General features: G+C 38.8%; 1 protein-coding gene and 1 long non-coding RNA gene across 3 annotated transcripts in view; one reads left to right on the top strand and one right to left on the bottom strand.

The window, feature by feature from the left end:
* Positions 1-605: 605 nt before the first annotated feature.
* The window catches only part of LOC141611815 (uncharacterized), a 32,623-nt gene continuing 18,979 nt past the window's right edge, over positions 606-14,249 (top strand). The window contains exons 1-2 of one of the 2 annotated variants that reach the window (XR_012528773.1): positions 606-759; positions 2,045-2,240. This is a non-coding gene — a long non-coding RNA (uncharacterized LOC141611815). The remainder of the gene's footprint in view (positions 760-2,044; positions 2,241-14,249) is intronic. The other variant, XR_012528774.1, reaches the window with a different exon arrangement.
* On the bottom strand, positions 2,709-8,015 carry LOC141612541 (WRKY transcription factor 72A-like). The gene is made up of 6 exons (XM_074431355.1): positions 7,940-8,015; positions 7,287-7,435; positions 6,620-6,694; positions 4,397-4,918; positions 4,186-4,323; positions 2,709-3,984 (listed from the first exon to the last, which is right to left on the bottom strand). Exons 1-6 carry the CDS (start codon positions 8,013-8,015, stop codon positions 3,067-3,069), a joined length of 1,878 nt encoding a protein of 625 aa, XP_074287456.1. The 3' UTR covers positions 2,709-3,066.

Here is a 14,249-nt window from a genome sequence, read left to right as displayed (position 1 = left end):
TATTTCAAAAGTAAATATGGTTATGTTTTTATGAAAAATATAAAATAAAATTTTAAATCATTAATAAAAAAAAGCATATATTAGATAAAAAAAATTAAAATATTTTACGAAAACAAAACATTTTTTATTTTTATATAAAGTACATTTTTCAAAAATTTTACTGTACAATTTTTGTAAAAAAAATAATTGCAAAATATTTTGTTAGATAGTTGTGTTAAAATAAGAAGTCGGAATAAAAGATTTTCATGACAAAAAATATAATAAAAGGGTAAAAAAAACATTCAATTTTTCAGCATTTCAAAATAATTCACATACAACTGTTAATTTTTTTTTTCCAAAAATCATACCGAATTACATACATATGTAAAAATAATTGTTTGTTTTCGTAAAATATTTTTAATTATTTTTTATCTAATATATGTGCTATTTTCTTTATTAAATTTTTAAACTTTTATTTTGTATTTTTCTTAAAAATATAACCATATTTACTTTTGTGACATTATAAATTGAATTTCTCGTGAGATTTTGAGAAAAAGGTTTAATTTCACTTATTATGTAAGTTACGGGGCCTAATTACTTAAATTGAAAGTTATGGGGATTAATTTCACAATTGCACAAAGTTAGGGGTCAATCACCACTTCTCCGGATGTTAAAGGATACTCTATTCTTAAATCTCTCATGTACTCGTACCGTCGTGCATTATCCGCTCCTAACCTTGCATACCAATGGTGGAAGTCGGTGGAACAGAGACTGGAGTTTGTAAGTAACTAACTTACTCTTGTTCAATTGTTCTTCTAATTTCCAATTTCGCTACTTAACAACCTAATATGCATTTCAATTAAGTTATGTTTCGTTAAATCTTTATGCTATTGAAGTAGTGTAGTAACTGCTTTCAATTTCATCCTATGCTATTAGGGTTTGTCAGTAGTTGTGCTTCTGTGGATGCAATTACGATACAAGAATTTCATAATTTTGTAAACTCTAAACTCTCATTAATTCAGCGTATAGATTTGAGTGTTTTCAGCTACAAACATGGATCATGTTAAAAGTCCTTGAAGATTAGGTAAAATTTGTTTGATTATTAACTTTTAACATTAATCTTTCGTTAAATGTGTAAAAATACATTGTCAATTCATCACGTACGAGTATGATTTATGAAACTACTATCTTTATACTAGGGAGTGCTCCGTATATTTTTACGAAACTCAGTCATTTGTTGTCCTTTCTATTTTAAGAATGAACTTGATGAGCAATTTGATCATTCACACTCAATTTGGTCCTCTTGTCATTTAGTAATTGACCATCTCCTCTTTCCTTGGTCTTTGTACGAAACCAAAGGACAACAATTGACCGGGACGGAGGGAGTATGAAAGTAGGATTAAAAATTGACTAGACAAAGTCAACGGGGACAATATAAATGAGATTGAGAGACTACGCTTTTGTTGCCGATATACTAAAATGGAGGATATGAATATGATTTTTAGTGTAGGATGATTGGCAAGTCTTAATTTTCCTAGTTTTGATCCGTATTTGTGGTCTATGAGTTTTACGTTACAGTAGAAGCTGTTTATAAACTAGGCAGGCCAATCTGTGCATAAAAATATACTAGTATTTAGTCGAGGAAAATGTTTTCAAAGTTTTACGACAAGGTTTGCATCTTGTTATAGGAAGATTTTACGACAAATTACATTTGAATGCGTTTCTCAGTCTTGCTAGCTTTGTCATAACTTGGTCTAACGACTGCTCATTGTAGAATGATCTAAAAGAAAGTTTTAAATCTTAAGTTAGTTTATTATGCTTTGTTGTATTAACTTCTAAGTCATATGAAACAGTTCTCCCACTATTACTTGTACATAGGCTCAAATTGGCCTGTTTCGCATCTATCAGTAGCTACTTATTCTTGATTCTTTGTTATTTTAAACTTATGAATTTGAGAGTTTCATCATCTAAAACTTTGTCGATAATGTGATAGGATTTCATGTTATGCACTGTCGAAATCTCAAGTTAACTTTTTGTAATGTCTTTTTTTTTAATATCTTCTCAGGTTGTCTGCATTTATATTTTTTGTGGACAAATGTTATGCTGGCTATGTTCAGCGATGAAGAAAACTATCGAAAATGCAGAAGGAACATACAAAACGAAAAAAACAAGCAGATTATGTCCATCTACCAGAGGAAGCATTACATGATGATCTCTTGGAGGTTTCTTAGAGAAAAGATACTTCGAACCCATTGACCATCGTAAGAATCTGTGATGTCCTATATTCTTGAACATAATTGTCTTTCTGTTTCTCTTATACTCCCTCCTATTCTATATTTTCTTCCTTATTTCCTTATTCGGTTATTCGAGTTTTTTTCCCTATTTCCTTTTTTGGGATGATTTGTGTGGTCCAAATTCAATGATATGTGGGGTAGTGGGTTTGTGTGGTCCAAATTTACTCTCTTATTTCTTGTGTAAAAAGGAGAAAGGGAACAAAATATAGAATAGGAGGGAGTAATACATTTATTTTTTCTGTTCACTGTTTTCAATAAGTGCGCTTTTTCTTCGGTTGTTATATTTGTTGGTGTATTAAGACTTTTAGTGATTCACTTTGTAGATCAAGTTATACACACTTTTTTGTTTAAATACAAAAAGAAGACGGAATGGGAAGGGAGGAGCGGGGAGGACACTAAGGAGGGAAGGTGAGGGGCTGCCTTAGTGTCTTTGTAGTCATATCAATCAATTCTTGTCAATGTGATGAACAAGAAACATATTGCTTGAGTTCGAAAAACAGAAATGCTTGGGTGGTCAGTATGGGAAGCAAATTTAAAAATAATAATAATAATGAACATTTGAAAAAACGATTACCCCATGAGAGGAGAAATGAGCTTCATTTTGTCTAACAAGGTGAGTAGGTATACAATTGCAATTTTCATTGTCTTCGAATGTGCTACCTTTTAATATCAGATACATGTATTTAATGTGGCGTGTGAAAAACTGAAGTGATCTGTAAATTATAGTCTACTCTATGTAATTTAAGGTTATATAAGATGAGTTATTGGATACGTAAATAACTCCATACAATAGTTACTTAAGATGATCACTGATGTCTGGCGAAGAAGAGGTCTTAGATAGTGAAAATGGGAATGAAGGTTGTAACACCATGAAGCTACCTGTTGCATGAGAATTTGGTGATGATGTTGGCCTATTTGAAAATTTTGGTACACACACTTTACTGTGATGAGGCAAAGTAGAGATTGAAATTCCAGGAGCTTGATCACCCCATTTCAGGTTTTGAGCGATAGACTCTGTGTTGAGTCGACTTATGTTTGTGGTATTATTGTTATTGTTTCCTACCATTGTTGAAATTGCAGCAGCTACAGCAGACTGGAAACTGGGATCTGAAGTGAGAACTTTGGTTAATGTCTCTGTCAAAAAATGTTGAGAAGAGGTAGAAGATGAAGTGAGACTTTGGCTAATCCTATCCATGTATGGATGACTTAACGATTCTTGGGATGATTTACCGAAACTTATTGACCCACTTAGACTTTTAGTAGAGGTTAGTGAACTACTATAATTTAGATAGCTTGAACTATTCCAAATTGTTGGGAATGCAGGAGCTTCTGAAGAAGAGAAGTCTAGACTTCTAGAGTTCCTATGAGAAGGATGGAAATTTGAGGAGAATCGTTTAGTGAACTGTGAGGAGGAATTGGCAGTGAGGTCTAGGGTTATTGTTGGTGGTATAGGTGAAGAACAGTTTGGTAAATTAAGTTGTCCAGGTTTTGAATTGTTATAGAGGGTATAGTTCAATCCATTGAGATTAGTAGTGTTGACTGTATGACCAGAGGAACTTGGACCTTGGGAGGTTGATGAGCCCGATAGGAGGATAGACGCTGCTGCTGAAGTTGTGGATGCCATTGCTGTAGCTGCTACTGGAAGTGGGTGACTATGTGTTCCTTCATAGGTTGTTGTTAAAATGGACATGTCTTCGGAACATCTCTGCACCTGAAATAGATGATGTTGAATTATAAATCTAGTATTCACTCGGTGCAACTTCGGCTATCGTTATTTTGAAGTGGGTGATTATGTGTTCCTTCATATGTGTGTGTGTGTGTGTGTGTGTGTGTGTGTGTGTTACTGAAATGAATTTAAAACGTGAAAATGATGTTGAAGGAACACAACATTCCCTGTGAACTCTTAACTTACTTGTTTTCTTACTGGACATGCTGGTGCTACTGTGCAGCGATAGTAGGCACGTGGACATGGATTGCCTTTTGCTATTTTCTGCCCATATTTCCTCCATTGACATCCATCGTTCATCTGCATGATTTTAATCCACTTTTGGCATTAGTAACATGATAACTACCTACATATATGTTTAAAAAATTTCCAACAGATGCTACATAATTTAACTTACTGTAGGCGTCTCACATCTTGCTCTTACAGACACTCTTGCCCTTTTGGGGTTGTTTGATTGTTCAGAGTCTTCTTGTTTTTCACTATTCTCCATTGTCTTGGAGAGTTTACTTGGTAGGCAACTCTCCCCAGTATCATCAATCTCGTTGCTTCTCTCTGATCCCACGTCAGTTAGATCAATATGAGGCGTACATTTGAATTCCAGTCCAAGAGAAAGCCCGTCACTCATCAGCTCTGCGGACCCTCTAGCTTTAGAGGAGGTGCTACTGTTATCATCCTTCTTGCGCTTGGTGGTACTTTGGAATCCTAAGCTAAGTGAAGTTTCAGGGTCTTCTTGCTTCTTTGTCTCAGTTGTTAGAGCTCTATCTTCTGAGGTACTGGGAGGCTGGTCATGTTGAAGGATATCTAAGAATCGCATTTGTAAGGATTTGTAATCATTCTTCATTCGTGCAAGCGTCTTCTTTAGCCTTTCATTTTCCTCTTTCATTTCACCTATTTCCAGTTCTGCAGATTCAAGCTCGTCCTACACATTTTACAAAAGGTAAGGATCCATAAAACATTAAGCTTCGTACTCATGCATGTATATATAATCAAAGAAATGCTAATCAGTTTCGTTCTTATATATTCTTTTATATTCTCATTTGTTCTTTTGTCTCATCAAGTTTTTTCTTCTTCTTTTCTAGCCAGTGTTTAGATATTAGTATATACGTAAAACCATACGAAAGCCATCCTATCTCCTTAATATTAATTTTTATTTTATCTAAAAGAAAATTAAGTTCAAGAAATAGTAAAATTATATGCTTTTTAGTTTTTAAATTTGTATTCATAAATTCTCATTAACATTTTTCGATTAAAAAAAAGTACTTTGTTATCGTTAGCCTAATCGGTTTGCAATTAATCCTCACTCTCTTTTTCCGTTTCTTTTCAGTAAATTCTCATAGGTTAAAAGAGTTGTTATCCACTTTCTCGTTTCAATCTTCTCTCCAACTGTCTCTCTTTATCTGCTCACAATCGATGAAAACAACATATATTGGGTTGTCTTGGAAGGCAAGTGGATTAAACAAAATATTGCAATATTTTAATCGGTTGTGAGAGGAGAAGGTAGATAGTAATTTTCAAAGGTTAAATGGGACTTTAGTCATGTGCCTGCCTGGTGATGACAGTAAATGAATGATGGGATTATTTAATCTGTAAGCTATTGCACTACGTAGGAAATCAATGTACTTGGTGTTAAAAATATTGCTGAGGCTTGTTAGAAAACGATTTTCACCATAAGAAAACAAAAGATGACATGAGGATCGTGTAAAGTCAAAGCTGCCATATGTGATGTAGAAGTAATATATGATATTTTTAACCATTTGCTATTATAATAGTACTCCGTAGTATTTACCTTTGAGTCTTTGACTCAGGCTAGATGTAAGGTGAATCCCTTTTTGAAGAGAAGTCAAACATGCAATATGGTTCTTAGGGATTTTGATTCACTGAGTCATGCAATGTTAAAAAAAATAATTCCTTTATCTCGATTATTTGTTTACCTTTTATATTTTTTGTGAGGGATAATTGTAATTAAAGGTAAACAAATTACTAGGACGGATGGGGTAATTGTTACGTATCCTATTCTTTTGACAAAACTTATTCTTTGAAACTATGTACTTGCATTGCATATGAAACAAAACCTTGTTGAGAAAGTTAATTAGTGATGACAGCCCCCTGTGATTCAAAGTGGTGTTTTCCTTGTTCTAACTCTTTCATGGGATGTTTGTACCGTTGTAAATGTCGTTTAAAAATTATGATGTAGTATAATTCTTTACATATTTGCTTTGATGCAATTGTTGACTTTACGTATGTTTGAATGTGTGGATATTGAAACAAAAGATTCACTATTTTGTTGCATTGTAATATGTCTGAACTCTGAATGAAAGTATGACTGGTGAATAATGTATCTATGTATCATATATTGTCAAGTAATAATCGATCGAAACAATTCCTGATCATCCTTTCTTAATTTTCGTCATGGGGGTCGTGATTTTGATATAGGAGTATGTTTGCATACGTCTTATCTGCTATAGAAATATCTTTTGATTCATTGTAGTAATGTTTAGTTTAATTGTGCATACACGTGATCCTCTTCTTATGAACAAACGAGAACTATATGAGTATATTTGCTTACATTTCCTCAAATTTTGTTAAGCATTAGATTACAAGTGTAATATAAAGGAAATACCTCTTTGCCGCGCCTTGGTTTATCCTTCTTGGGGGATGATGTCTTTGAGCTCATGTCCTCATCTTTGATTATTACCTGCAGTACAGTAACGAAGGAACCTATGTCAGCGTTTAGTGATTTCTAGTGCTCCATGCAAACAGACATGCTATACTTAGCTTGATTATATAGGTTTTAACACGATTTGGCCTAATCTGTTGGGAGATCAAATCCATGCATAGACAAGAATTTAATTTTTGTTATGGCAAGTAGAAAAGTAGAATTAACGATTGTAAATAAGATTTTGTAGAGAATTGAGATTTGTCATACATACCCTTTGAAGGCTAGAAAATTAATAACCCATTTAAAGGAATGCCGAAAATTTGTGCATGGACTTGGAAACATCTAATATTACGTTAGTGCCTCAAAGGCTCCAACCTTTAACGAGTTTTAGGGGTTTGAATTTATTCTTTCTTGGGGTAAGGGGGTAGAATTGAATCAATCTTTTACCCACGTGGTAGAGAAAATTGCCTCAATGGCTGGCCTCTTGACAACATAAGTAGTAGTGTATATAAGTGAGACAATTTAGTTGTGTTTATCAACTCTATAGCTCAATATTAGTGAACCTTTGGATTGATTGGAAATACAAGAAATACCTATGGAACATATGAAGAAATCAGAAATGCCTTACCTGTTCTTGGTCTCTGCATTTGTCTTCAAAACAGATGTTTTTGACATCCTTTTGTTTGGTTTCGCCACTGCTAGAGTTAGAGTTCTCTTGCTTGTTTTCCATCTTGTTGGGATATACCAGGTTATCTGATGAACTATTTTTGTCCTCAACTGCCAACACATGTAAGGTATTCTTATAGAAACACCAAAAATTGACTTTGAATTAAAAAACTACTCCCCATTTCTTCCCATGACCAAAACACAGGTATAACAAAAAGAACTAGCCAACCATGCCCTAATTAATAATCACATATTTTTATGATTTCTGAGTAAAACATTATCAAAGACGAATTCAACGTAAGCGTATAAAATTGAGTTGTTCCATTAAAAATAGTTTCAAGTGGAGAAAAATAGACCTTAATTAGATAACTGTTAATGGTCGTCGCAATATTTTAGTACAGTATGTAGTACAAGTGGAGACATGTAAGAGGAAAATGTCACAGGGAGGGATACCATTCAAGAATCATGAGTGGGATGCCTTTCTACTAGTTGATATAGTTTACACTGAGATCGAGCTCCAAACAAATGATGCTAATTAAAAGAATAATCAAGACTCCGCTGTCAATCGCATTGACCTCGTAGGCTAATTAAGTATCTTATTGGTTCTTAATTAACAGCCAATCTTAGATAATTTTAGGTCGTTGACTGCCTTCGATACAGTTGGCAATTGCTGTACAACAGCAGACCTCATAAAAGGACTTTGTAAAACTATAACTTAGTTATTAGAATATTATTATGTCAGGTTGAAATGGTTTTATCTTGATGCATTATACATATATATTGACTTGAAAACTGCAGTTTCTTTTTGAATTTCATCATTTGAATTTTCATTTGCATCTGAACTTGACTTCACTTTGCAAATTTGTGGGACTCCTTGTGCCTGTGTAGCTTGAATCTCAGGAGTAAGGACTATAACATATGTATCATCTTTATAACTATCAAGAACATGAAAATTATTATAAGCATCCTGTTCTTAATCTTATGCTGAAAATTTGATGATGAGGTTTTTTCGTTGAGGGATGTCTTAGGCTCTGTTCTTTTGGACTTAATTTCGATTCTAATCGATTCGATTGATTGATTCCCATTCGATTCATTTCGATTCACTTCAAATCAATTGATTCGATTGATTCGATTCGAGATCGATTTATTTCGATTCGATTTACTTCAACATTACTATTATTATTCTTATTGATATTCTTATTATTATTTTTATATTAATGTATTTACTATTGTTATTGTTATTATTATTAGTGTTATATTATTTTTATATTTATTATATTACTATTATATTTATTACTAATTAATTCGTATTGTTTATATTATTATATTTATATGTAATACATTTATTATTATTATTATTATTATTATTATTATTATTATTATTATTATTATCATTATTATTATTATTATTATATTATATTTATTATTTTATTAATATATTTATTATTATTAATATTATTCATAACATATTTATTATTAGTATTATATTTAATATTATTATATTAATAAGTTATTATTTAATATTTAATATTTTATTAATATACTCATTATTAATATTATTAATCACATATTTATTATTATTATTATTATATTTAATATTATTATGTTAATAAGTTATTATATTAGACCTATTATTATTATTATTATTATTATTATTATTATTATTATTATTATTATTATTATTATTATTATTATTATTATTATTATTATTATTATTATTATTATTATTATTATTATTATTATTATTATTATTATTATTATTATTATTATTATTATTATTATTATTATTGTTCCGGGTGTAATTCCGGAGCAGAATTATGACCACTTAAGCTTGTAGAATGATGTCGTTGCTCGTCTCTTCCTTTCGCTCTCTCCTGTAAAGATGAACAAACAGAGGGCTCGGCTTGGTACCGAGCGTACTCACTCCGACGCTCAAGTCAGTAAACTTAAAGAGATAAGTTGTGTGTTAACTTGGCAAAGTATATTGTAGAGAGATAAGGGAGTTTTATACCAGATTAAGAGATGTTTAGATGATATTGTGATCATTTTCTCAATGAGAGAAGTGGAGTATTTATAGACTTTCACCTTTTGTCACGTAGTGGCCAAGTGGCTAGCAGGTGGAAAGACTGTCTTACCCTCGGCCGAGGGACCCATGGCGGCCGGGCGAGCTGGTTGACTCCATGCCGAGGGGACCGGATGTGAGTACACGGATATGCCTCTCGGCGGCTAGTTCTTGCGAGCCGAGACCAAGTGACAGTAGCGGGCAGCCTCGGTTAGCTAGGGTCATTAATATGTTGACTTGTTGTCTTTTAGCTTTGACCTTGCTCAATGTGTTGACTCGGTCGACGGAAAGTGCGAGAATATGCCCCATCAATTTGCCCCCAGAGTAGTCTATGCCGTGGTATGGACCTTCGATGAGTGTTGAGCGTATTCTCGCGCATGTCGAACTTCTTCCTCGGCTTGGTCCCGCTTCAGGCCGTACCATATCCCCCTCCACATGGTTGTGTAATGGACATCGAATGTGGAAAAGAAAATGGCGCTGGCCGAGACCAAGGTTGGGAGTGCAGTGTGCTTTTGATTGCCCCGGCCGTCTTTGCCAAGCTTGGTTGATCAGGTGGCCGTTAGCAAGTAGATACCAAGGAGCGTGTCGAAGAAGATTTGTCACTGTGTGTCGATTGACATTCCGTGGCTGCATGCTTGACACGTGGCCTGATGCTGATTGGTGGACGCTTCATGGGCTTTACTCTGATTGGTCCACTGAATGGGCTATGCTCTATAAATAGAGCAGTATGCCCCTCATTTTGACCATCAAACTTCATTTTCTCAAAAAATTTCCTCTCTCTAGTTTTTCGAAGAAATTTCTCCCTAATCTTCAAAGCGTTACTCGGCGTAACACTTTCTTTCAAGGTAAACAAACAAATTCTTCCCCAACTTTTTACTTGTTAATTAATTGTTGTCACCATGTCTTCTGCTGATGCTCCGCCTAGTACCTCTACTCCGGGGGGCGAACCGCCGCATCCTGATGAACAGGAGCCACTGGTTGTCACCCCGATAGGGTTCGGGGGGCGCTTGTCGCCTTCTCCTGAAATTGATGAGAAATTTTTGGAGGGTTTTGATGATGATGAGGAGGAAAGGACTCATTCTGATGTAGAGAGGCCGCATTTCCTGTGGCACGGCGACGCCTGCTCGATTAAACCCGATCGTGTTTGGACGAACAAGTTCGCTAGTTGTTCCGGGCCTGAACTTTTTGAAGACCATTACTCCTTCGGCAGGGGGTATATAATCATTACCCCTGAGGGTGATCAGGCGGTCTGTTGCCCTCCCGAAGGCTGTATCGGCGTGTACATCAGACATCTGGAGTATGGGCTCCGATTTCCTCTTAATGAACACGTCGCGACCATAATCAAAGCCATGAATGTCGCCGTGGCACAACTGCATCCGTTGGCCATTAGGACTATTATTGGCTTTGTATGGTTATGTATTTTTAAAGGGGAGGCCCCAACGGTGAACCTCTTCCGCCGGCTCCACCATCTTCGGCAGACTACCCTAGGCGGCACGGGGTGGTACATCATACAGACCGAGCCGGGTTATGTTATCGTTTCCAAGCTGACATCTTGCAAGGACTGGAAGGGGCGGTGGGTATACGTCGAGGTTCCGGAGGACTATACACTGCCCCGGTCCTTCCAGTGCCGCGTCAATTTGCGGTGTGAGAATCCGAGGGAGCGTGAAAGATATGTCTCCCGTAGTAAGATTAAGATGAACGCCAAGAAGGTCTATCTTAACGGCGACGAAGTGCGGGCTATGAGCGTGTTTGAGGCTGAGAAGGATGGCACGCCGAAGGGATGGATGCCTCCGGCGCAGATCGTCCTTCAAGACGAGCCGCTTTGCCACGTCGGCCTCATACCGGCCCTCAGCCAGGGTGAGTGGGGTCGGTGTGAGGCCGCCCTTTGCTTTTATGCTTCTGTATTTGAGCCTTGGTTTACTTCTTTTGCTTAACTGTTGTCTTTGTTTCTTGCAGATCGATTTGGCCGTGATCTCCCCGTCTCCATCTTAAACAAGTTGGGACTTGACCAGGACGGGAGAGTTGTTGAGCTGCATCCTAAAGCCGCGCCGCGTGATCGCAGACTGGCCCCGCACGAACTCATGGAGCAGGCGTTGAAGGCAATGGATGTGGGGCGACTCAGCGGATTGGCGGTAACGTCTTTGCGCGGAGACCAAAAACAACGTCTACGGCGGCTACGACGTCAACTCCAACTCAATCTTCAATCCCCGCAGTCCAAAAGGAGACGGTGGTCGTCAATGTTGACGAGGACGTCACCGTTCTGGAGGGTCCTCCTCCTTCAAATAAGAGGAAGGACACAACGCCCGCTTTGCTGCCATCATACGAGGCGGGAAAGAGGCGGGGTCGGTGCCCTCTATCCAAGAAGGCTAGGACCGTGCGGATCTAACCCATGGCTCGGATTTAGCGGGTTCCTTAGGCATTCCCGATGACAAAGCTTTCGATATGTCGATGAATGTTGACATGGATGCTTTGTCTGGATTTTTTGTAGATCAGCCGTCGCCAGCTGCTGTTCTCACCGAACGGCAATTGGAGAAGCAGCCTGTGCAGACGGGCGACAAGAATGCCACCGCCGATTCCTCGTCCGAGAAGGCTTCTTCCGTTCAGCTCAGGGCGGACGGCATAAGGCTGGTGAAGTGGACCGAAGCTGCCGGCGCTCATATTATCGAGCAAGAAAAGCTCATGGCTCAAGCAGCTCTTGCGCTCGAACGGCTTAGGCTTGAGCTTGCCGCTGCTAGGAAGGAGGCCGAGAAGACGAAGAAGGACTTCCAGGCCGCCATGAAGGACTTCCTCGCTGAGCGAAAGCTTAAGGAGGAAGCTGAGAAGTCGGTCCCGGCCGAGAGGGCTAAGGTTAGTCTGCGGCATGGCGATGCCGCTAAGGCATGGAGGAGAAAACCAGATTTGAAGGCGGCTATAAGACCATGGTTGAGCAGAGGGATAGATGGAAGTCCCTGCATTTGGCCGAGGCGAAGGAGCATAAGAACACAAAGGCTATCCTTGCTCAGAGAGAGAAGGATATTGAGATGCTTAAAACCGTCATCATCCCTGAAATGTGTGCCCGGTACCGGGACCAAGCTGAAGATGCTACCAGGGATGCGATTAAAGAGCTCCTTCCTGAAGGCACCTTTCCGTGGCAAGACTTTGACCGGCTTCTGGATGAGAAGGCGGCAGCTGCGGAGGCTAAGGCCGCGGACGAGGCGAAGGCGGCGAAGGCGCTCAGAAGGCTGCGCCAAGGCGGCCCATGATGCTAAGGTGAAGGAGGCTAGAGAGGAGGCCGAGAGGGCAAAGGCAAGTGAAGCCGCAAGTCGTCCTCTCGGGCCGCCCATCGTTGGTGATGTTGCTACTGCTGCCGGTGGCGAGCGAAAGAACAGCATAGGGAGTCGGGCGGTCGTCACCGATTCACCGGCCCTTCGGACACCTTCAACAGCCGGGGCCAACTATTGAGCCTTTCCTCCCTGCCATTCTTTTGGCGTTTCATGTCTCAATGTTGTAATCTTTTGTTGTTCCTTCGTTTTTTGTTAAACATTGGTAGGTTGTGTTTAGGCTATCCTTATGGGGACGGCCGTCGACTTTGTTTCACTTGTAAATATTTTTAATGAAGTTTTGTTTATTTGCCCTCGGCTTGGCCGAGGCTTTGATCTCATCCTCTATTCAGTTATCTTCTTACGTTTTTAAACATATTGAGCGCTTTTTCGTTTTACCTTCGGCCTGGCCGAGGTAGTTAGATTGCGTATCTCAACTGTACTTAAACGTTTTTAAACATGTTGGCATGTCGGTCGCTTCCTCCTCCACTCCCGGTCTTAGCCGAGGCGGTCAGATTTGCGCTTCCCAACTGCTGTTGTGAACATGTTAACGTATCGGTCGTTTCCCCGTCACTCCCGGCTTTGGCCGAGGCAATCGAGGTTACGGCTCGACGGCGTTCGTATCTATAGACATATTGATCGCTTCCTCTGCCACTCCCGGATTGGCCGGGGCAGTCAGATTTGCGTTCTCAACTGTACTTATACGTTTTTAAGCATGTTGGTCGCTTTGGCGAGTATCAACTGCATTTGTAGTGACTGCTCGGCTGGCGTCTACTAAGCATATTGGTCGCTTTCGCGAGTATCAACTGCATTTGTAGTGACTGCCCGACTTTGGCCGTGGCGTCTACTTTGGTACGACTACGGAGGGGACTCTTCATTTTGATGGAAAACTTGGATCACTCTTCATTAGATATAATCACGCGTTGGGGTGCCCACAACGGTCTCGGACACCTCCGCCGCTATATGAAATATTTCCTAAGGTTGTCCGTGTTCCAGTGGCTCATTAGAGGCACACCCTCCATGTCTGTCAACCGGTATGTCCCCGGCCTCATTTCATCAACTACCCTGTAGGGTCCTTCCCAGTTGGCCGTCATCTTACCATGGATGTTTCCTTTATTGGTTGCGGCCGACTTTCTCAGGACTAGATCTCCTACTTTTAAGTCCCTTTTGTGGACCCTACGGTTGTATGCTCTTCTCATTCGGTTTTGATATACTGCCAAGTTGAGCCGTGCCGTGTCTCGACTTTCTTCGACCAGGTCTAGGGAGGCTCTCAGGCCTTCCTCATTTTCGACTGGGTCAAAGGTTTGCGTTCTGAATGTCGACACCGCAGCTTCAATTGGCACGACGGCCTCAGACCCATAGACTAGGTGGAATGTACTGTACCCTGTTGCTTCTTTCTTCGTGGTTCGAAGGGACCACAGGACGCCGGGTAGTTCATCAGCCCATCTTCCCTTTAGATCTTCAACCTTCTTCTTCAACCCGTTCAGGATTGTTTTATTAGCAGCCTCCGCCTGCCCGTTGCTCTGAGGGTGGCAGACGGAGGAGTATGCGAATTTGATACCGA

This window comes from Silene latifolia, chromosome 11 (genome assembly GCF_048544455.1).
Source record: "Silene latifolia isolate original U9 population chromosome 11, ASM4854445v1, whole genome shotgun sequence".
NCBI lineage: Eukaryota > Viridiplantae > Streptophyta > Magnoliopsida > Caryophyllales > Caryophyllaceae > Silene > Silene latifolia.
This window is presented reverse-complemented; position numbering and strand designations above follow the sequence as displayed.